This window comes from Lissotriton vulgaris, chromosome 1_1, assembly GCF_964263255.1.
Source record: "Lissotriton vulgaris chromosome 1_1, aLisVul1.2, whole genome shotgun sequence".
Taxonomy (NCBI): Eukaryota; Metazoa; Chordata; class Amphibia; order Caudata; family Salamandridae; genus Lissotriton; species Lissotriton vulgaris.
This window is the reverse complement of record NC_141685.1, coordinates 312,223,349-312,247,560: the sequence shown is the minus strand read 5'-3', so window position 1 is coordinate 312,247,560 and position 24,212 is coordinate 312,223,349. Positions and strand designations below refer to the sequence as shown.

At 49.3% G+C, this 24,212-nt stretch overlaps 1 protein-coding gene across 2 annotated transcripts in view; it reads right to left on the bottom strand.

Annotated features, from left to right (window-relative positions):
• Positions 1-24,212, bottom strand: part of LOC147747103 (vitamin D3 hydroxylase-associated protein-like) — a 349,697-nt gene that overhangs the window by 273,391 nt on the left and 52,094 nt on the right. For both annotated transcript variants that reach the window (XM_086952354.1, XM_086952353.1), the window contains exon 2: positions 567-680. In XM_086952354.1, coding sequence (XP_086808480.1) covers positions 567-680 — 114 coding nt within the window. The remainder of the gene's footprint in view (positions 1-566; positions 681-24,212) is intronic.

The window sequence follows — 24,212 nt, the reverse complement described above, 5'->3', positions numbered from 1 at the left end:
TGGGATGGTGCAGTGAGCTAAAAACCGGTGTTGGATCTAGCCCTGATCTCTTGACTGGGTGAGAGTATTCTGCTTAATTCAGAAACTCTGTCTATCACCACCCCTTGTTGTTAAATATTTTGTCCACCCTAAGCGTGGAAGGGTATACTCAGATGCGAGTCCCTTGCTCATTGCACCATCAGGATTCAAGCAAGCCGGGCCGACGACGGCTGAAATGCCAGAAACCGGTCCCCGGAATCTTGTTTCCTTCCCAGTGTAAGAATTGGCTTGGTAGTTTGGTTTGCCCTGTTCCCATCATGCACTGGGACAGGAACAGACTAATTTGCATATAGCCAGGTTCTGAGCTGGGATGGTGCAGTGAGCTAAGAAACGGTGTTGGATCTAGCCCTGATCTCTTGACTGGGGTAGAGTATTCTGCTTAATTCAGAAACTCTATCCATCACCACCCCTTGTTGTTAAATGTTATATCACAGTAGGCAAATAAAACTCTTATTGGTTCCAGTACACCAGCTACTTACAACATCAACACACACGTTCACATCTTGCCAATTAATAATTTCCTTTACCTTTCGAATATAGGCGTAAAGAGCAGTGTCTGGAGTTACTGAGCCTTCTTGAAGCTTTGCTGCTAGTTCTACAAGTGACATAGACACGATGGCATCCATGTTGATTTTTCCATTCTGCAAAAGAATGACAATAATGTAAAACCTAACTCCAGCATCAATAACACTTTCTTATCTTTACCTTGTGAAAGTATTTTTCAGACAGAAACAAGCATCGGCAAAACAATATGTCTGGAATGCATTATCAGTTATTAGTGAGACCAATTGGCTTTGCCACTTCTGAGGTCAAAATCATGTATGCATACAACGTGGGAAGTGGAAGGTATGGTTATCAAATGTACTGACAGAGAGAGATATGGCAAGGGAGTACGAGCAAGGAAAGGTGCTGCAGCTGGGAGAGCTACAGGCTCAGTGCACGCTGGAAGCAATGCCAGGAAGGGCAGGTGCTGCAGCTGGGAGAGCCATAACTTCAGTGCATGCCGGAAGCAGTGCGAGCAAGGAGAGGTGCAGGTTGGGAGAGCTGTGGGCTCAGTGCATGCTGGAAGCAGCGCCAGGAAGGAGAGGTGCAGCTGGGAGAGCTGTGGATCAGTGCATGCTGCTGGAAGCAGTGCCATGAAGGAGAAGCACTGCAGCTTGGATAGCAGTGGGGTCAGTGCATGCTGGTAGCAGTGCCAGGAAGGGGAGGTGCAGGCTGGGAGAGACAAGTAGAAATATGGGCAAAGAGGGGTGCAGACAAGCAGATATGTGGAGAGCAAGAGCTGCAAGCAGGGTGCGGCCTAGCTGGACAGGAGTATAGTTAAGTGGATGAGAGATGTACTATCTCCTAGAGGTACAGGGTGGGAAAGATGAGGTAGTGAGGGGTATGGAGAGGAAGAGGTGCAAGCAGGGAGTAATGTAGACAGGGAGAAGTATGGAAGACATGACAGAGATGCTGTCTACCAGAGGTACGAGGGAGGGAAAGATGCAGGCAGGGAGAGCTGCGGCTGGAAGAAGTGGGAGCAGGCAGAAGTTTAGGCTGCTTGGCATTAGTTACGGTGATGCCCTCTGCGTTCAGACTAACAAACTTTTCTAGAAGTCAGATGTCCTTCAGCTGGGCAAACCAACAAGTTGATGCTGACTGGCACTGTGACGTCAACAGTGGCACCTTCAAAGGCTCTCCAGACAGAAAATTGGCAAAACTTTTATAAGTCCTATTCTTGCAGTTTGGTGCCTGGCGGAGAACACTCTAACATCAGCCAAGGGTCCAGGACCTGGAGAGCACTACTCTGGGGTTAGGACCTACTCACCATAGGACTACAATAAAGTTCAAGGCAGGTCCAGTTGGTCAGCTAGGCAGTTGCAGGATAAGGACTATGAGAGTTTGTTGTGTCCCTATAGCTCAACTAGGAGGTCAGCCAACTGACCCTGGGGGCACTTCTGGGGTCCTGGATTCAAGGGAAGCAGTTTGAGTCTTCCTTCAGGTTTCAGACAGCAAAGCAGTGGTGCTTCATCTGATCTTCACAGAGCTTTCTGAGAAGGGTAGTGGGGTTGCCCTAATTGTGCCCGGTGCCAGCCCGTAGGCGTGTTTGGAGGAAACTTGTTGCCACTCCCTAACCAATGGAGTAAATGTTCCCGGGATGACCCTATCCACTTTTGTAGCACTTCCTGTGCATTGTACCGTAAGCTATCCCACAGTTCCCATCCCATTACAGTGGAGCAATTCAACTGTCAGATGACACCACATACTGACAGAAAGGCCCTTTTGGCTGAGGTAGAAAAATGACAAAGTAATAAAAGTATAATTTCTAAGATAATGATATGAAATCCGTCAGTAGCATTAAGTTGGATTTTAAATCACTATTAAAATTAGTCTTTTAATCATTTTTCTAGCGGTTACCAAACTGACATTAAGCATTATAAGTTGTTATACTGTAACCCATTGTTTTCCTATGGGAGAGCCAGCACTGATACAGTGAGAATTGACTTTGGGGGGTTTCGCTGTCAGGACTAGTAATACATTAAATATACATGTTCTACTTTTTGAATAACATGCAACCTCCCCGGGTTTTTCCAACTGTTAAGTTTTGTCAAGTTGAAATGGTAGTTTAAAACTGAATACCCAGTGTGCAGGGGCAGTCTTGGAGACATGCTTTAAAGTGCTTCATTAGTGGGTGGCCTGGGCACAATGAATGTTGCAGCTCACTAGTACCATTTATTGTAAGGCTCTGGGTACATGTAGTACCAGATACTAGGGATTTAAATGTAAACTAAATACCCCAATCAGGAGTATACCAATTTTGCAATGTTTATTAGGAAGAACACAAGCTCTTTACCACTGGTTATCAGGAGTAAAATGAGACATATAGTCAACAAAAATGGTTTCATCAAAAAAAAGATACAAATCTGGGGTTTCTCTGCAGAAAGGGCACATTTTCAACAAACGTCTTTGTGGGCAAAAGGTAAAATGAGGTGATGTGTGCCCATGCCTGAGCGCACGTGTGATAGCTGTGCATGTGAGACTACTCTCACACCCAGCCCAGTAACTGCACACAGGTAGCCTGGCGCACAGGGGAATTTACAGGATTGGATATTGACCTGGGGCAGCCTTATAATGTTAGTGTACACTAATAGGGAAAGCCACTGTGATTTACTGTTTTGTCTGTAGTGACACTTTATTATACACCCGGGGTAAAACTGCCTTTAGAGTGCGGTTTCACTTCCCCATGGCCTACAGAAACCAGTGACATATCAAAATTGATAGTAACTAGTGTGGGAAAATCAAATCTACAAGTTCCAAAAAGATATCTGTATCACTTATGGGTCTTTCCAAATTCTCATATTTCTCTGCCTCCCCACACAAAGGGAGTAATTAACAGTGCTTCACTCAGCTCCTTAGGAGGGCAAGTATGAAACTGAAGGATCTGCATCAATCAATCCAGTGTTGCATTGTTCCAAGGATGGGTCTGGCTAAGCCTACTAAACAAAGGAGGGAGCCTAGATCTCTGGAGCACACACAGGAGGGGGCTCTCCTTCGAAGAGTTAGTGAGAAAGCCCCTGGTAGTGATATCTGTGAGAGACGAAGCTGAAGCCCCCAGACAGGATGTGACTAGTGACTCCTGGATGATGCCATTTTGAACTGTCCCAGCAGGCTATGCAGGAAGGTGGAGACAGGTGTGGAAAGGTGACTTGACACCTTAGGAATGGTCAGGTGTGCCTAGCTTCTGGAACCTGTCACTTCCCTTTAAAACCTCTTGCACAAGGTGGGAGAATCTCTCTTGCTTGGCGTTTAACTGCACTCTGCTGCTGGATCCTTAGTCCGCCACGGACAACTGGAAGGAGGAACCCCCTGATGCCCAGAAAGGTCTAGGCACTCTGCTCAGTTGATCGCAGAACCCATGGGTCTCCCCATGGGCCAGACCAGTTGGGGGAAAGCCCTGGACCTTTGCGCCCAGAGACCAAGACCAGGAGGAACGCTGGTGCAGGGAGAACCAGGTCTCTGTGAATTACACCAATTTGGAGGTGGGTAGGTCTGTTGTAACTGCTCCTACTGGCTAGAGCTCTCCACCAGGAGTAAAATGAGCCCAGGATCATCCACATCGACCCTCCAAGGCCCTAGTTAAGTCATCTTGAATATCGTTGAGGTTTGACCCTTTTAAGACAACGGAGCACATGGGGCTCTGCTGCCTTTTCAAGAATAACCCCTGGGGTGGTCCAGGCCCAGGGTCAGCACAGGATATTTTATTTCTTTTCCACGGAAGTGGTGTGTGGGGCCCAGACTTTTCATTAGAGTAGTGATCCCATCCCCAGGCCGTAGAATCTGTGAAGGGGGCCAGGACCCCATCCCCGCCCCATGAATGCCAACAGGAAGGGGGAAGCGCTATCACACTCCCAGTAGCAGTGGGCCTGCCCTGCTTCCCTCTGCCACGTCTGAGGGGAGCAGGCAGCCAAAGGAGATCCCTGCCTGCAGGAGACAGCAGGGAAAGAGAAGCTTCCACTCCTGCGGCCGCACGCGTCAATCTGGGCTTTGTGGGAGCCAGCAGAACAGCGAGGGGTGTGCTCCCTCGGCTGCCCACAACAATGGGAGTCATGGAGGTCCCTGGTCAGGACCAGGCACCCACACAAATGGAGGAAAAGCTGCGCGACATGAGGCTGAATGGCAAAGAAAAGGCAGTGGCTCTCCATGGTGCAGCGAACGAGCCGATCACAAAGTATTCACAACTCCGGCTGGAGCACCCCATAATGCCTTGCAGGGTGAGTGCATATTTTTCTACTCATGGTGGCCCTAGGAAGGCAGGGGCACCACCACAAAATAAAGGAAGTGGGGGCCTATAGGAGTGCATCAGCTCCCCCTTGAGAGTTTTTACAAAGAGACAGGGCCTACATGTGCCGGGTCATCAGATCCTGGACCTTTCACAGATTTCCATTACATTTTTCAAAAGGACTTCCAAGGCTGAAGCTCCTGCTCTCCAGCTGGGAGTGCAGTACTCTCTAGGGGCTTCTTCTATGGTTATATTCATTGTGGTCTAAAGTTGTGGAAAGAAGGCACAGATTGTACAGCGCCCTCTAGGGGCTACGTCTGTGGTTACACATTATGTGATCAATAAGTGATGCCCTCTTGGGGCTGTTTTATGACTACATTTTCCTAGCAGGAATGTATACAACAAGCACACAGACGCATATGATGTTAATTTTTAAATGCTTTACTTATATAATAATTTTGACAGTGATTACTGATAAAAATGAATACACTTTGCTACCATTATTTAGCGCATTTACCCATGATTGTCACTGAAGTATCCACATCAGTGGGCCTCTGGCGTGTCCTGCGTCCTCTGTTGCTGCAGTCCGCTGTCCTCCATTGCCCCTATTTTAGGCAAATACCAAGTAAGGGAATGCTGTACATCATGCATCAGTCCTTAAGAGGAAGGTTGAGTCCTTTGAATATTTATGAGGCATATTTCAGTGGAGACTGACAGCTCGGTGTTATCCCCAGTTATACCTTGGTCTGTATTGTAGGTCAGTCAGAACTGGAGCCGCTCCTGCTGTGGCAAACTATCTCTTTGACAATGAGCAGAGGAGAGAGAACTTCAAAGGAGGTAGCATCCGCAACCCAAATTTCAAAGGCTCAGGCACTAAATCACAGTTTTCCTTTGATTTTGACTGTAAAAATGGGAGCAGGAGTCCCACCTTTTGTCCAACAGCGCCATTCTACAGGAGAGAAGATCACCATGACTTCTAGTTGCTGGAACCAGTACTAGGGACTAAGATCTGCTAGTTTCTTACGGCATGCAGGGTCATCATTCAGAAAGTCAAGACAACTTGCCCCAAGCCTGTAGCACCAGCCTTCTGTTGCCTGAAAAGACTTATGGACCTATGGGGAGGAGGAGAGCACCTAGAAGGAGTGAGACCCAGGGGGGATCCTGCCAAGTGGATACCAGTGAGAAAAGTGTCTGACCTGCTGCACAGATGAAGTCAGTGACCTTGTGTGCCAGGATGTGGCCAGCATGAAGTTGCCCTTGTGCAGATCCTGTCAGCAATCCCCACATGCCAAGCGGGGGCCACAGTGAAGTAAGGGCCATCACCCTTGTGAGGAAGAAAGTGGCGACCTCCCTGTGCTAGGAGGGAGCCACCATAGACGCAAGGATATTGTTCAGGATCATCGTGCCTCAGTTTGCTAAGATGGGCCCTGGTTATTCCACATTTGTTGGCTGTCTAAAGGTTGGGTAAGAGCAGTACACATGGGGACTTGCATGAACGTAGAGTGTAGCGCTGCTAACGTTGACTCTTATGGCCAAAGTCATACTTTGCTGTGTGGGGACTAGTGTGAGCTGCATCTGAATGTCACATCCAGTATCAAATGGGGAATAAGCAGGCTCACTAGAAAGGGATGGAAGTACTAAGTGATACCACGCAGGATGATGGTAGCACAGCAACCTTAAAAGTCTGAGTATGTTATTTAGTGAGTCGGTTCTATGCTATGTGCAATCAAATTGAAATATTTTTTAATAATAAAAGCAAGCATTTGGCTGCACAATCATCTTATTACCTGTACTGTATGTACATTGAGTCTATAGTCTGTGTATGCCTCACATCTACCTCGCCCTGAGCAGCTTTGTACTGCTTGACCCGCGCTACCACTGAGAGTCAAGTGCTGCAAAGGGGTAGTACTAGGTCCAGTTAATCAGGGCCCATAGTAGGTCAGGCTCGGGGACATCAAGAGTGAAAGGTTTCAACCCCCACAGTTGGGATGAGTAACTCCTGTTTGCCCTCTGAAAGGGTTTGTAACAAATGCAGGCTGCATTAAAACTTGGGGGCTGATTCTGATATCGGACGGACCGGAGTCCTTCCGACATCTGTTTGGAACTGGAACCGAACGATCTCCCGTCGTTGGTCCCTGTCCAGGAATTAGGATGAGCCCAAACCCTGTTCGGTTGCAATCCTATTCTTTACAAAGGGAGCATGCATTCTGAACGAAATGCATGCTCTCACTGTAAAAACTAGAGGTGCAGTTCATCCCCGCACACAGTGGCTGGCACCTTCAGGTGCCTGCCACAAGGCACATGAGGGCCCTGCTGGGGTCCCCCAAAAGACAGATTCCCAATGCCTTTCAGTGTCAGAAAGGCTGCCACAGAAAGGCAGTGGGAATATGCCATCATAATCCCTTGACCGGCGGGGGTGTGGCTAAGCACGCAATGACGATGGACGCACTGGGGTAGAGCTCCGATCCGAGCTCCCCTCCCACAGGCCAGAGCTCCGCTATACTTATCCGTACCCAGCCTAAAATAACAGCGGAGCTGCGGAGAGCTATCGGTCACCGCTCAGCCGAGTTTGGGACGGGTGAGGCATTGTTGGCCGCACCGGGGGCTCCACGCGGGGTGCTGCGCCTACATTGGTTGCTGCCCGGGGGGCACATCTATGCGAGGCCGGGGACTGGCTCCGCCCACAAGGCCCTGGCCTGATTAATGGAGCAGAGGTGAGGCGTTGGAGACTTTATCCCCGGCGGGGGTGCCTGACGCTGTGATGGAGGGGTGTGCTGACTGGGGTGCCCTTCTTGCAGTTGCCTGTTGCAAGTGACCCCCTGGCCTGCGGCACTGTGTTTCCGGTGGTGACTCCTGGACGACATTGTGCGCTGCCGTGGCTGCGGCCCCGCACACAGGGCTGGTACTGCCTGGGACTGTGCACGGTTGTTATACCGCCCGTGCGGAAGGAGCAATACTTACGATTTACTGCCTATGCCTCCATACACAGCAGCTGTCTGGCAACGCTGGCCTCTGATTACTGAGGACGCCTGCAGTGGCGCAGTCGGGTACTCACGCTCAGCGCTGTGCAGTGCACTGGCTGACTCGGGGTGGGGAGCTGGCTACCGCCCCTCCCGCTGCACCACTTTCTCATTACAGATCACTGAGTCACGGCTCACCTGTCCCATCCGGCAACAACGCTGCTTTGCGGATGCTCACCTCCTGACACCCACCCTTTCTCATTGCTCCTGGGGCTGGCCAGCACCTCGTGGACCGTTGTACACTAGTGTGTGAGGCAACAACTCGCTACCTGCTGCACCGCTCATGTCTGGGGGTACCAAGGCGAGGACTGGCGCTGGTGGCACACAGACGAAAGGGAAAATGGACAAAAAAAGACAGCCAGCAGATTTAGACCAGACAGCATCCAAGCTTGACACGATGCTGGCCGGCATGGAGCGTCTGGAAGAATCAGTCCAGCTAACCCGCACCTCCCTGGAGATCAAGATAGACGATGTTGCGATTGATGTCACGCATCTGCGAGCCGATCACAAGAAACTGGCGGAACGCACCACCGCCACAGAGGGTACTGTTGCTGACCTCACGCCCAGGGTCGCTCAGACAGACAAACAAGCGCAGGACCTCCTAAACAGAGTGGAATTCTAGGAAGATCGTGCTGAGGATGCGGAGGGAAGGGCACGGAGAAATAACGTGCGCATTGTAGGTGTGCCGGAGCGATGGGTGGGAGAGAACCTGCGACACATATGGAGGACTGGCTGAGAAACCTGCTACCGGCCGGCGCACTGTCACCACACTTTGTTGTAGAGCGAGCGCACCGTGTACCGACTCGACCACTCCCGACGGGGTCTAACCCCTATGCTCCTCAGAATTCTAAATTATCGAGATCGCGACTCCATCCTTCGAGAAACTAGGAAGCTACAGGAGGTCCGCATTGTTAACACTCGAATAATGTTCTTCCCAGACTACAAATTCATGTTCAGCACCAGAGACACTCTTTTCTGGCAGTCAAGCAACGGCTCCGTCAACTAAATTTAACACCATCCCTGCTGATGATATCCTTCTCCTGTGCTGGGCCATAATGAAAACAGGCGCTGTCATGACGAGCTCAGCTCGTCATGAGCATCAAAGGGGTTAAAGTACTCCCTTCTCTTCCCAGCGTGCTTGCGGGTGGTGGTGCAGGACAAAACCCATTTCTTTGCTACTCCGGAGGAAGTGGGGACCTGGTTGAATGCTGACATTGCCGCAGAATCCTGGACGACATCGGTGTCATTACCTATGCCACGCTTTAGAGGACCCCGACGTCGGCGTAGAAACGGATCATCTCCAGTGAATAGAACACGCGCGACGACGGAGATGAGTCCGCCAGCGGACCTCACCCACAGTGAGCAGCAGGACGCCCTCCGGATGGTTGTGGAACTCAGTGGCTCCCCGAGTACAGATGCGGCTCCAGATGCCATTCCACGCGAGCTACCTAGTGATGACGAACACATCTATGGATTGCCAGACTCTCAGATGTCCATGGAACGGCCGGATGTTACTCAGCAAACAGCTGACTTGATTCATTGACTGTGCAGTCATACTGTCTGGAACTGTTTGTTTGCCATTGGGCATTCCTGCTGTGCTGCCAAGCCCGGTATCGGCCAGGCCTTCATGCAGCGTGACGACCGGAGCGTGGCCAGGCACTGAACTCTCTATCTACAGTGTACTGCGCAGTGAGTACTAATGTTGTGGTGGATGGACTCTGGAGGGGTGCAGTCCTTTAGAGGACCCCGACGTCGGCGTAGAAACAGATCATCTCCAGTGAATAGAACACGCGCGACGACGGAGATGAGTCCGCCAGTGGACCTCATCCACAGTGAGCAGCAGGACGCCCTCCGGATGGTTGTGGAACTCAGTGGCTCCCCGAGTACAGATGAGGCTCCAGATGCCATTCCACGCGAGCTACCTAGTGATGACAAACACATCTATGGATTGCCAGACTCTCAGATGTCCATGGAACAGCCGGATGTTACTCAGCAAACAGCTGACTTGATCCATTGACTGTGCAGTCATACTGTCTGGAACTGTTTGTTTGCCATTGGGTGTTCCTGCTGTGCTGCCAAGCCTGGTATCAGCCAGGCCTTCGTGCAGCGTGACGACCGAAGCCTGGCCAGGCACTGAACTCTCTATCTACAGTGTACTGCGCAGTGAGTACTAATGTTGTGGTGTATGGACTCTGGAGGGGTGCAGTCCTTGCGGAGCTATCCAGTGAATGGCCGAGCCTGATAGTGATGGTTCCTCACTTAGTGGGCAGGGGAATGTGGGGGATGCTCCGCCTTCCAGTGGTGGCCTAATACTGAATTATGTGGCTTGCGGACCGTGGGCCTCCTGACCGGAATGTTCTGCATTTACCTAGGCTGACACAAGCTGCCTGAGAGGAAGGGCGCTCCCTCTGCTTGTGTTGCAGACGTAACAGAACAGTCATGTCAGGTGCAGAGCAACCCCCCTGGACTTAGATGTTTGTTGCCTCATTCGAGAGTTTGGACAACGGCATGTTCCCCTGTCGACCTTTTGGCATTGTTTACTGGTTTCTTTCATTCCATGTCATGATTGAATTGTATTCTTATTTTGTGCAAATACTGCAAGTGCCCGCTAATCTATCCTCTGTAGTTCGGTATGAGTGGATTTTGGGGGCACTGGGCAAACTGCCTGCTGTAAACCTGTGGTGGGGTGGGAATGGGGAGGTTACCTGGGATCGCCATCTCAGTAATTAAGATATGCACGTGGAATGTGCGTGGTATGCATACACCATCACGTAGGTACCAAATTTACTCTTCCCTTAAACTGCACTGCATCCACATAGCTCTCTTACAAGAGACACATTTAGCTGGTATGAAAATACAGAAACTACTTTGCAGGTAGCGAGGGCAGCTATATGCAACCGGATACTCGGCTTATGCCCGTGGTACGCTACTTTGGGTACGGCCTGGGACCCCATTTGCGGTCCCGCATTCCCGGGTGGACTCTGAGGGCAGATATGTAGTGGTACAGGGTAAGTTAGAGGGCCAACTGATTGTTCTAGCCTCATTGTATGCTCCTAATATGGACCAAAGAGGTTTCTTTGCAAAGCTGTCTACGGTCCTGGCGCCTTGGCACGGGGTCCCTTTGGTGCTGGGGGCGACTATAATTGCATTCTAGATGTTGCCTTGGACCGTTCCTTTCCACCCCTCTCTGGCGCACCTGTACACGGTGCTATGAAAGCACTAGTGGCCTGGGCTTCACAATGAGACTTACACAATGCTTGGCGGAGTTGTAACCCACAAACCAAGATATACTCATATTATTCAGGTGCACACATGTTACATGTCAGGCTAGACAGGAACATGTTATCGAGTGAGCTGCTCCCTCATGTCACTGACACTTACTATATGGGTCGCACCCACTCTGATCATAATCCTCATGTCTTAGAATTAGCGTGGGAACGTCCGCATCCGCCAATACCCACCTGGAGGCTTCAGCCCGACTTATTACTTGATGCCCCCGTTCGCTTATGCTGTACAATATTTTGAGGAAAACAATCACACTGCATCCACCCCCCAATTGAGTGGGACGTGTTTAAGGTTGTAACTAGAGGTCATTGTCTAGGCACACACGCAGGTATGCAGAAACACTTAGCTAGGGAGCTGATGCGGATTGAAACTGATTTACTTTGGAGGGAGCAGGAAGTGGCGGAGGGTGATGAAGGGTCGCTGTCAGAGGCTCATGAGGAACATACACGGCTACTTGACAGGTTGCGACATTTAAATTATTCCGGCTATTCGGCGCGCACCCACCTTCTTGGTGACAAGCCAGGCAAGTTATTGGCCTGGTTGGTCAAAAAGAGATCAGGCTGGGACCAGGGTTCATGTCCCGACGTGGCAGGGTCTTGGGCTCAATGTCCAATAATTCTCGCCTCAGTTCCTACTCTAATCATGGGTCCCATGCTGCAACTCTGGGCAATAGCTTGCTTAATCTCCACAACGACCCCTACAACACTGGGATGCCTGGTTTCACCTTGGGGGTGCCCAGGAGGGGCATCTCACAGGGTGAGCCAGGAAGGGTTCCACAGTGTTATACAGCGCCGGGACGCCCCGTTGGGGCAGCTGTGCCCTTTACAAAATACATTACACATGCATGTCATTTTGCAGTTGCAGAGCCTTTGATTTTGGGAATCGCAGTATTGCGGCTGAAAATCGTTCATACATAAAGAATTTATGGTCGGACTTTCCATTTGAAAATTCGGCCTACTTCATTATTATGCACAAGGCAGGTCACAAATTACTACCCACTTCGATTGTCACAGGCATGGTGGCCTGCAAGAGTTCGCAGTCTGTGATTGCTTTTAAATAAAGCAATCTTTTTGTTTTTTTCAATGTAGTCCATTTCCCTAAAAGTTAAAGAAATACTTTTTAGGAATAATCAGTTATCCCAAGGCCCACTACCTTTTCCTAAAAACGTTTTTGTCAACATTCTGAAAGGGGAAAGGTTCCTCTGAGGATCTCTTCCCATTTGCGAATGGCTAACCATCAATTTAGAATTGGAGGTTGAATATTAGTTTTTGCGACCAGGTTTTGGTATTTGGAAGGTATGCCCTTAATATGGACCACTGCCTGCTGCTGATAAACTTTTATGTCATTTAAAAATTTTTTGTAAATGCATCAAAAATTAGGTGCATTAAAAAAGATTGCTTTATTTAAAATAAATCGCAGGCATGGTGGTCATCTTACCCAATTAGGCCACCCTGTGAATGTAGCCAATCGTAGTTAATCGCAATTTGCGACCTACTGAATGCATATTAAGGTCGATTTGCAATCCATTACAGATCTGTATTTTGTGAACCAACCAACCTATTAATACATAGGTTCGCTAAATTCCAGTGAACTTGGTAGAAATTGGTGCATAAATTGTGACTATTTCTAACCAATCCACGTTTGTACATTCCATTTAGGAAATCACAAATTGTGACTCGTTATTTGTCGCTATTTACGATTTCTTAAAGTGACTGTTTGTACATGAGGGCTTAAGCCATCAAAATGATCATATCTGCCTCCCACAGTGCATTGCTTTGCATATTACATTTTTTTTAATAGTGCACCTCGTTGTTTGTACTTACCATGTTAACTTTCTTAAAGCCGAGAAATAAGTGGAAAACATTTTTTATATTAAATATAGGTCAAGTGAGGTGCTTATTCAAAAAACTTAGCACTTACTGCCAGTGCCCACTTTGTTTCTATAAACCTTTACCCTTGATAGCTTTTACTAACTAAAAGACTGTTACATATTAAAGCAAACACAGCATATTGATTAGATACACAGGTATGAAATAAAAGGAAAGCACGTGCGTTGGCTCGTGTGCAAACACACAAAGGAAAAAAAGGGAGCAGAACAGTGGCAGATGGCAAAATGTAGATTTATTTGTGCCAAGGGCAGAGTTACCAAATGTGGGTGCAGGGCAAGGTCAGTGGGAGATGGAGCATTGCCAGGAGAGGGTCCAAACAGCAAAAGCAAGAAGTGACACATGATAGTGCAGACAAACTGTGCAGATAAGAGTGAGCTCTCTGATCTGTATTGCAGTATGGTAAACCAGGTGAAGCACAGTGAGCAATAGGTTCACTGGAGGGATGCAATGGGTACTGAGTATATTAGGGAAGCTGAGTCTCTGAATGAGGCAGTGACTGGTTGATAGTGGCAGTGGCAAATGGAGGAAGAAAGTGTTTGAAAGTATTCATCTTTTTTTCAGTGTGCATCATTTCCTCAAAGAATAACAATATAAAGCCACTTTTTCTCTGAATTCATATCTGTTGGTCTGTGGTGGCTACATACGGGAAGGGACCAAAGACCAATAATTTCTTAAACAGTTTTTTGAGGGCCTACTTGAGAGGCTGCTGGACATGGGGCCAGCAGCGATTTCGTCACGAGGTTGGGAGAGCGTCGGCCCCACCTGCTGCAAGCCGCGCAGAAAAAAATAAAATGGCATTGAAAAGATTTAATTGCCCTTTTAGTGTTCCGACGTGTGCACTGCATGAGCCAGCCTGCCCCAAGCCCTCAGACATACGGGGCGGGTAAACAGTAGCTGACTGGATGCCCAAAAGTGTGCATGTCACTTTGGCCGGCTCTGTGGAGACCAAGCACAAGGCTACAGGCAGGGCCGCACTGGCCATAGCGGGCACCGGGCAATCCCCCGGTACACCGCATGGGTGGGGGCCGATTTTGGGGGTCTGGGGTCCATTTATGTTACAGGGCCGTTTTTTGGCTCGGCAAAGAGTTCGGCGGCACCTCCAACTCCCCCGAGTGGGGAGGGGGGCCGACGGAGCACTTTGCCAGTGCCGGTTGTGGTTCCCAGTCTGGCCCTGGCTACAGGGCCTGAAAGAGCATCCAGCCATCCCACTCCATCCAATCCATGTGCTACTCTTATGCTGGTCAACAGCATGAGCACAGCGTCTGGATTGGTTAGGACAGCTTAACTGCAGATTCAGGAGTGAAACACTGAGGAGAATCTGCAGCTGTGGGTAAGTACTATTTATTTTATTTATTTCAAATGTTATTCTAGTATTATTTTTTTACTTTTGGAGGGAGTGGATGATTTGTTTTAGGCTTTTGGGGGGAGGGGGTATTTTATTTTGGGCTTTTGGAAGGAGGGGGATTTTATTTTGGGATTTTGGATGGATGGATTTTTTACTTAGGGATTTTGGACGGAAGGGATGTTATATTCTGCTTTTTTGGGAAGTGATGGTGTACCTTTCGTCCCTGTATGGCGCTCTGTCATAGCTCTTGACATTCAATCTCCATTTGGCAGTCGTTCATGGAGGATGACCAGTTAATTCTGTCATTGCTGATCGGCCACAGCCCATAAAACGGCAGCCGTAGTGCAAACATGCTCATCAGGGGGAGTGCCTCTATGCCTATCTTTACCCCGAAGCACCCAGCAGCAAGCCTTGCAGCTTCTCCGACCTGAAAACAGAGTACAATAGCCTCCTGTGGTGAGTCCCTAATCTCCTGAAAAATGTGGGCCCTGCCGACCCCACATTTTTCAACTCATTGTGGCCCCCCTGTCTAGGTCCCCCCCCAGCACCGAAGGATAACATCAAAAGCCTAGGGGTATGGCTGGACAGGAGTCTCTCACTCAACACCCAGGCCACAAAGCTTTCAGCCACCTGCTTTGGAATACTCAGGACACTGAAGAAAGTTCTTCCTTTGCTCCCAATGGAGGCAAAGCAGATAGCCATAAAGGGCCTGATACAATCACGGCTGGACTCCAACAACGTCCTATATCTGGGTGCACCAGAGTACACCTTAAAGAGACTACAGCTGGTACAAAACTGTGCCGCGCGTACTCTGCTGCAGATTCCTCGTAGATTGTCAGTAAAGGCGGCTCTGACCAATCTTCACTGGCTCCCAGTGTGTAAGAGAGTCTTTTTTAAAGCAATGTGTATGGCCCACCAGGCTTTCTGGGATTCGGGTCCTCCAATCACCCGTGATCTAGTAAGCCAGTATCACCCAGGTAGAAATCTGCGCTCTAGTCAGGCCTTCATGGCAGCAGTCCCCAGAGTCAAAAGGTCTAGATCTGGCGGAAGGACGTACGCCTTCAACGCCGCCAAGATCTGGAACTCCCTCCCGTTTCACCTGAGATCCAATCCTGATCTCGTTTCCTTCCGTAAACAATTAAAAACACACCTATTCAATTCCGTTTAATTTAACTCAGTTTTTTCCCTCTTTTTCTGGCTCTCAACCTCTTTATCCTTCACTGGTTCCTTTTTTAGCGCTTGGACGCCTCAGGGCAGCAATCGCGCTGTTATAAATTCACTTTCATTCATTCATTCATTCATTCCTTTTTTCTGCCACCTTATACTCTTAGGGCCCGATTCACAGAATGAACTTAAGACTCAATTCTAAACTTACTACTATTTTGGTATTCACAGAATGCAGTTACTACTTTTGGTATTCAAAGAATGCACTTACTACTTTTGGTATTCACAGAATGAACTTACTACTTTTGGTATTCACAGAAGTTAGGATTTTGTCTTAAGTTTGTCTTAAGACAAATTTAGGACAGACTTAAGACAGACTTAAGTTAGGATTTTGTCTTAAGTCTGCCTTAAGTCTGTCTTAAGTCTGTCTTAAGTTTGTCTTAAATCTGTCTTAAATTTGTCTTAAGACAAAATCCGAACTTCTGTGAATACCAAAAGTAGTAAGTTCATTCTGTGAATGCCAAAAGTAGTAATTGCATTCTGTGAATACCAAAATAGTAGTAAGTTTAGGATTGAGTCTTAAGTTCATTCTGTGAATCGGGCCCTTAGCCTGGAGACCAAACTTCCCCTTCAAAGGGAAAGCCTGCTTCTTTGTAGATCGCTTTGTAAATTAAAAACTTAGTACAGCAACATATTAAGCATTGTGTAATGCTCACTCTGTGGTGACAAAATCGTTTATAATTAATGCCTTTAATTGCCAATGATGACACTAAACATTAATTTCTTACTGACACTTGGGTTCTGAAGAATGCAACCCTGTACTAGAGAATATGGTACCTCAGGATTTTAAAGTAGATCAATGTGATCACCAAAACAGACATAGTGGAGTTATAGCCTTAATATTTCACAGAGCTGATGTCCATTCAATGTGGCTGAAGCACTGGTGTTAAGTATTGAAACCAACAATTACCACCTTAGGGTGTGTCTAATCCACTAAACCACAACCCAAAGTCCCCAAAGAATATATTAACTGGTTAGAAGAATGATTATTTCATGCCCCATCATTATGTACCGAAACTATCGTACTTTGTGACTAACATATGGGCTGAAAGCAAACATTTTTTTACTAGAACCAAGGCACTTAATCCCATGAGTCTGCTTGGTGACTCCCAGCTACTCAATTGTTCTAGGAATAAAGCTGGTCATTGGCTACATTTAATTTTTTGTGCAGCTAAATGATTTACATTCTTAGAAACTATTATTCTGGACAAATGATCTGATTGCATTTACCATGACAACAACATATATGCGGGCTGAGGACCACAGGTTCTCCCACATCTCTATCCAGTAATACAACTGGAACCAAGTCAATCCAAAAACCTTCAGAAAAACATTTATGATGGCTGTGTAACGGGGTGTACAAAAAGGTGCCATGCAAGCTGACCTCCGTGCCTCCCGGCGAGGGGCTACGTTGTAAAAAGGGGGAGTTCGAGGGGAGGTCCGAGCTAACTATTGTTCCCACCCCACCCCTCTCTCTGTCTCAATCACAGAATCCGCTAGCGAGCTGGACGGAACCGAGTGAACTGGACTGGCCCTTTAACTCTGAAAGACAAGACGAGTGGGAGGAGCCGACTGACCTGCCCTGCCCCACAAAAGGAGATCCTGATGAGAGACAGGTGTGCTTGTTCACCTGGAGGACGGAAGGAGAGAGAGTGCAACAGACGGAGATTCAAGAGGAGGAAGATATCGACCGGAGGAGGACTGAAGTACGGAAGAAAAGACCGGGAGAAGACGTCGGAACCACCGAGAGCCGATCAGCCGGGGAACAACTCAGGAGTCGGACTCCCGGAGAAGAACTGCCTGCAGAGTCGGCGTCCGCCCAGGACGGAGGAAAGCCAGGAGGCCAACGTTTCCACGAGCCGCCCAGCCACTCACCCAGGGGAGGTGCGTGGCTTCTCCAGGTACGTGACCGTTTGAGGGGCTGGGTCGGAGGTCCACGTACGCTAGGTACAAAACCGCGGGACGTATAGTTTAAGGGGTTACTCTTGCACCCGTCACATTCGCTCACACGTTAATTGGAGCACCGGGAGTCCCCTCACTGCCCCACCCCCACCTGTCGTTGATCTTGGAAACAGACCCCTGACACTGTTCTTTCTTTTCTTTCCTCTGGTTGGGTGATCGCTGGAGAGCTACTCCAAAAGTCGGGACGGACTCCGAGGACGAAGAAAGCCCTACCCGACGACCGGACGGGATCCGGAAGAAGGAGAAGGACACACGTCGTCGACGAAGTAGAAGCCGATCACCGAGGAAGTTTCTTAACAGACAAAGCTGTACCGATCAATTACTTGCTTCAATAAAACCGAAGTTACCCAGAGCTCGCTTGTTGCCCTTGTCTCCCGCGCCGCAACCCGCTCCAAGTGTAACAGTGGTGGAGAATGCGGGCAATCTAAATCTCGACACAGGGATGGAAACCATTCTGCAGGAGCTCGTGAAGGGACAGGAGAAACTAGGATGGGTGGCGGAACAGCAGTTAACCGCAGCCCAAGCAGACCGGGAAATCCTAAAGAAAGCCCTCGCCGCCCGGGAGGAATTGCAACAACCCTGGGTAGACCCCGTTGCCACCGGCGGAACTCGGGGAGAAGGTACTATTCCCCATGGCACCTCGGCAGTGGCCTTGCAGAAGTACAATCCCGGCGACGACCCGGATGCGTTTTTGCTAAATTTCGAGAGGGCCGCCAGGGCCTGTGGATGGCCCATCAGCAAATGGCCCTTCTTCTTGGCCCCTCTTTTGTCGGGGGAGGCGCAAGCCGCCTATCAAGTAGCCAACCCGAATGGGGACACTGCATACAAAGACATAAAAACCATCATCCTCGATCACCTGGGGCTGGATCCCGAGGCCTACCGAATTAGGTTTCGTAAGGAAAGAGGCACACCCGGAGAGACACCCAAAACTTTATTTGTGAGGCTAAAGATGGCCGCCGACAAATGGCTTACTCCACACACCAGTACGAAAAACGAGATAATGGACCGCATATATCTTGAACAGTTTCTGGAGGCACTTCCATTTGCGACACAAAGGTGGCTTCGCCAACATCACAACCTGTCTACAGCAGACGCGGTGGAAATGGCCACCACCTACTCAAGAGCCCAACCCCGCACCACGGGCTGGGAGCACGAACGTCACCCGAAGTTGCCCGTAAAACCGGAGAGACGACCGGTACCGAGGCCCATGGAGCCACCAAAACCTCGTCCTTGGAAGCCGGAGGTTCCGACCAGCTCGGGGCCACAATGTTTTGATTGTGGAAATTGGGGCCACATTGCCAGGTTTTGCCCCTCCAAGAAAAACCAAGATGAACCGATGGAGGTGGGGTACCTGCCAAGGACAGTCCTGTATTCCGCCGAGATGGGGAGCACATATAGGGTAAGTGTACAGGTGAATGGAGTGGTCATACAGGCACTACTAGACTCGGGGTGTAGACAGTCGGTTGTTCAGACCCCTCATGTCCTGGAGTCCCAGTACTTAAGATCTCAAACCGTAGCAATAAGATGTGTACACGGGGATGTGCGGACGTACCCTTTAGCACAGTTACCGATACATCCCAAAGGCGGGCCCCCACAATCAGTACGAGTAGGCGTCCTCGACACCCTTCCAGAGTCCTTGATCATAGGTACAGACAATCCACAGTTCCTACACTGGTTCAGGCAGAGTTTGGGTAGGGGGGATCAACAATCAAGATCACCAAAGCCAGCTCTTCTAACACCCGAACCCTGGGTTATGGACAGAAGTTTCAAGTTCGCACAGATCAATGACACCTCCCTCTTAAACGCTTGGGAACAGGCCCATAGAGAGACCGATGACCCTCACCCCAAATATCCCAGATTTATCATTTCCAAGGACCTTTTGTACCGTCAGGCTAAAGAAGGTGAACCCGAACAGTTGCTGGTGCCTGTGTCTTACCGAGAACAGATCTTATTCTTCGCCCACTCGCATTTAACTGCCGGACATACAGGGAGTGAAAAGACCACGCAACTCATATTACGGTTCTTTTACTGGCCCGGTATATATAAGGACGCCCAACGATATTGCCAGGAATGCAGTATCTGCCAAACCATGAACATGACTAGACCACCTGCAGTGCCTCTCCAACCGCTTCCCATTATCGGAAAGCCGTTTGAAAGAGTCGGTATGGATATTATCGGTCCATTGCCCAAGACCCGGAAAGGTTACCAGTATGTGTTGGTCTTGGTGGATTACGCCACTAGGTTTCCGGAGGCCTTCCCCCTCACGGCTACCACTACTAAGCAAGTAGCCGATAAAATGATTGAATTGTTCAGTCGTGTGGGATTTCCGAAGGAACTGCTGACCGATCAAGGAACACCATTCGTCTCCCGACTGATGAAAGAGGTATGCAAATGCTTAGATGTGCATCAAATCAGAACCGCAGCCTACCATCCCCAGACGGATGGCCTAGTTGAGCGCTATAACCGTACCCTAAAGACCACGTTGCGGAAAATGCTGGAAGTGAATGGGAGTGAATGGGACCAAATCCTTCCCTTGGCGCTATATGTCATACGTGGGCAACGACAAAGCAGTTTGGGCGTCTCATCATTTGAGCTGTTATATGGTCGCCAACCCCGCTCGTTGATGGAAATGACCAAAGAAGCCTGGGAGAACGAGATTCCAGAGGAAACTTCAGCTACCCTGGACTATGCCCAGAACCTCAAGTCCAAACTGGGGAAGCTCCGCGACCTGGCATATACCAATATGGAGAACAGTCAAGAAAAGCAGAAACATTTCTACGACAAAGGCAAGAAGTGGAGACAGTTGAGGGTAGGAGATTGGGCCCTAGTATTATTACCCTCCTCCACTCAGAAATTTCGTGCCAGTTGGACGGGGCCTTTCCGAGTTATCAAAACCATTGGGAACACCACATACTGCCTACAAATCGGACCCAGAAAGACGCAAACCTACCATATAAACTCACTAAAGAAGTGGTTAGGAGCTCCCCCAACCGACGATGTGGAAATAGAGACGAATAACGTTCTGACAACTTCTACCCAAGACCAGCTGAATATCAACGATGAGCTGACGCAAGAGCAAAGACAGGACATACAGACCCTCTTGAAACAGCACGAGGAGCTATTCTCAGATCAGCCGGGGCTGACTAACATGGCAGAACATCAAATCAACACTCCGCCTGAAAAAGTTATCCACATAAAACCCTACAGAGTGCCTGAGGCCAGACGCGCCGCCATACAGAAAGAAGTACAAGACATGTTAGATCTAGGAGTAATAAGGCCGTCCACCAGCCAATGGTCCAGTCCGATCGTTATGATTCCTAAGCCGGACGGGAGTAGGCGCTTTTGTATGGACTTCAGAGCCCTTAATGAGATATCGGAATTTGACGCATACCCAATACCCAGAGTGGATGAACTTATAGAACGTCTCGGGGAAGCTCGATTCATAACGACTCTTGACCTTACCAAAGGTTATTGGCAGGTGCCCTTACGGGAGGAGGACAAGAAGAAAACCGCCTTCAGCACGCATGAAGGACATTATGAGTTCACCGTCCTCCCGTTCGGGCTCCACGGAGCACCTGCCACCTTCCAGAGGCTTATGAACACAGTACTGGCCCCCGTTTCATCTATGGCCTCAGCATATCTGGACGACATCGTCATTCACAGCAAAACATGGGAGGAACATTTGCAACACATACACCAGGTGTTTCAGGTACTTGAGAATGCTGGACTCAAAGTGAACTCCAAGAAATCAAGGCTAGCCTTTCAGAAGGTGAAGTACCTTGGGTACGTCTTGGGACACGGCATGATAGAACCACAGATTGAGAAGGTCAGGGCTATTATGGACACCCCTTTCCCCTCCACCCGGAAAGAGATGAGGGCCTTCCTAGGGTTGGTCGGGTACTATAGGAGGTTCATCCCTCAATTTGCCAATATAGCTGCACCCCTTACAGATGCCCTCCGCCAACCCGGTAAGTCCAACTCCCCCATCAAGCCCTCTGAGAGCATGGCCGATGCCTTCAGTCAGTTGAAAAGAATCATAACATCTACCCCTGTGCTCACATCCCCTGACTTCTCAGTCCCGTTTCTGCTGCATACGGATGCCTCTGAGTATGGAATAGGTGCTGTATTGTCCCAAATAGGTAAGGACGGACTGGAACACCCAGTGGTATACGTCAGCCGAAAGCTTTTTCCCCGAGAACTCAAATATGCCACCATTGAGAAGGAGTGTTTAGCGGTAAAGTGGGCTATTGAGAAGCTAGCATACTATCTAGAGGGTCGACCATTCCACCTGTACACTGACCACGCTCCCCTCTTGTGGATGTCCAGGAACAAATCTAACAATGCTAGGGTGATGCGCTGGTTCCTGGCACTACAGCCGTATTCCTTTACGGTGCATCATAAGAAGGGAACTGAAAATGTTAATGCGGACTATATGTCCCGTCATCCCCTCCCCGATCGGGAGCGTCCTAGGGGGGAGGTGTGTAACGGGGTGTACAAAAAGGTGCCATGCAAGCTGACCTCCGTGCCTCCCGGCGAGGGGCTACGTTGTAAAAAGGGGGAGTTCGAGGGGAGGTCCGAGCTAACTATTGTTCCCACCCCACCCCTCTCTCTGTCTCAATCACAGAATCCGCTAGCGAGCTGGACGGAACCGAGTGAACTGGACTGGCCCTTTAACTCTGAAAGACAAGACGAGTGGGAGGAGCCGACTGACCTGCCCTGCCCCACAAAAGGAGATCCTGATGAGAGACAGGTGTGCTTGTTCACCTGGAGGACGGAAGGAGAGAGAGTGCAACAGACGGAGATTCAAGAGGAGGAAGATATCGACCGGAGGAGGACTGAAGTACGGAAGAAAAGACCGGGAGAAGACGTCGGAACCACCGAGAGCCGATCAGCCGGGGAACAACTCAGGAGTCGGACTCCCGGAGAAGAACTGCCTGCAGAGTCGGCGTCCGCCCAGGACGGAGGAAAGCCAGGAGGCCAACGTTTCCACGAGCCGCCCAGCCACTCACCCAGGGGAGGTGCGTGGCTTCTCCAGGTACGTGACCGTTTGAGGGGCTGGGTCGGAGGTCCACGTACGCTAGGTACAAAACCGCGGGACGTATAGTTTAAGGGGTTACTCTTGCACCCGTCACATTCGCTCACACGTTAATTGGAGCACCGGGAGTCCCCTCACTGCCCCACCCCCACCTGTCGTTGATCTTGGAAACAGACCCCTGACACTGTTCTTTCTTTTCTTTCCTCTGGTTGGGTGATCGCTGGAGAGCTACTCCAAAAGTCGGGACGGACTCCGAGGACGAAGAAAGCCCTACCCGACGACCGGACGGGATCCGGAAGAAGGAGAAGGACACACGTCGTCGACGAAGTAGAAGCCGATCACCGAGGAAGTTTCTTAACAGACAAAGCTGTACCGATCAATTACTTGCTTCAATAAAACCGAAGTTACCCAGAGCTCGCTTGTTGCCCTTGTCTCCCGCGCCGCAACCCGCTCCAAGTGTAACAGGCTGCCACTCAAAGAGGAAATATTGTACCACTCACTGATTTTAACAATAAGGACGGCAAAGTTAATTCACTCCTTACTATGGGGCAGATTTATGTCGGACTTGCGCCACGTTTAAGCTGCCAAAGCGTCACGCAACGGCGGCGTAAAGATGGCGCATCCCGCATCCCTGCGACGCATTTACAACGTGACGCATGTAGGCAGATGCGTTACGTTGTAAAGCCCTGCGCCACATGTGGGCGTTCCGGCGCAGGGTGGGCGTTCCGGGGCAGGGGCGCCTCGCAAAAGTGCCTGCATGAAATCTACAAGATTTCACGCAGGCACTCTTAGGCCAATGCTGCGTCAAAACCCTGCGCCTGCTTGAAGCAGGCGTAAGGCTTGACGTAGCATTGACCAGATATGGCCCCCCAGAGCATTGCTGGGGCTGCGTCGCGCTTGCGACGCAACTCCAGCTATTCGCCGCCTTTACGGCACAGATGCGTCATGCATCTGTGCCGTTTTTGCCCCATGGTGCGCCGCATTGTAAATGCGGCGCACCATGTGTGGCAGAGCTGTGGCGCACAATAACTGGCGCATCCCTGGGAATAAAAGCCTAATGTAATTCCTGCCCATGGCACACACCAGATTTTTTTTTTTTTTTTTTTTATATTTTTTATTGAGCATGATCTGTAGTAGTCAAACAAAAACAGATTTTATACAAGAAAGAATGAATTCTTAGTAATACAATATTACAATACAACATCCATAAAATTATCAAGAACAAGATACATACAAGAGACAGAAGGAAAAGAAGAAAAAAAAGAAGAAAGAAACAAAAGAAAGAGGGGACAATTATAATTTACATATTTTTCATCTTCTTAGCATGTAGGCCCATGTCGACCCTTATCGTATCAGGTGGAGGATCTTACATTGTAGTACCAGTTAGAAATTGGGGCCCAGATCTGAGTACCCCGGGCTCTGGTTTTCCTACCCTTTGTGTGATATATAGCTATCTCCTGCTTATAGGTGGTAAGAAATCGACAGAGCCACATCTGAAATGTGGGAACATTAGGGTCTTTCCAGCATGCCGCCAGAAGAATACGAAAGTGGGCAGTACCCAAAAAAACAATTCTCTGTTCCTCTAAACTATGCCCTAAGGATTCATCGTGACCCAGAAGATATAGGGTGGCGGAGGATCTGAGATTCCGCC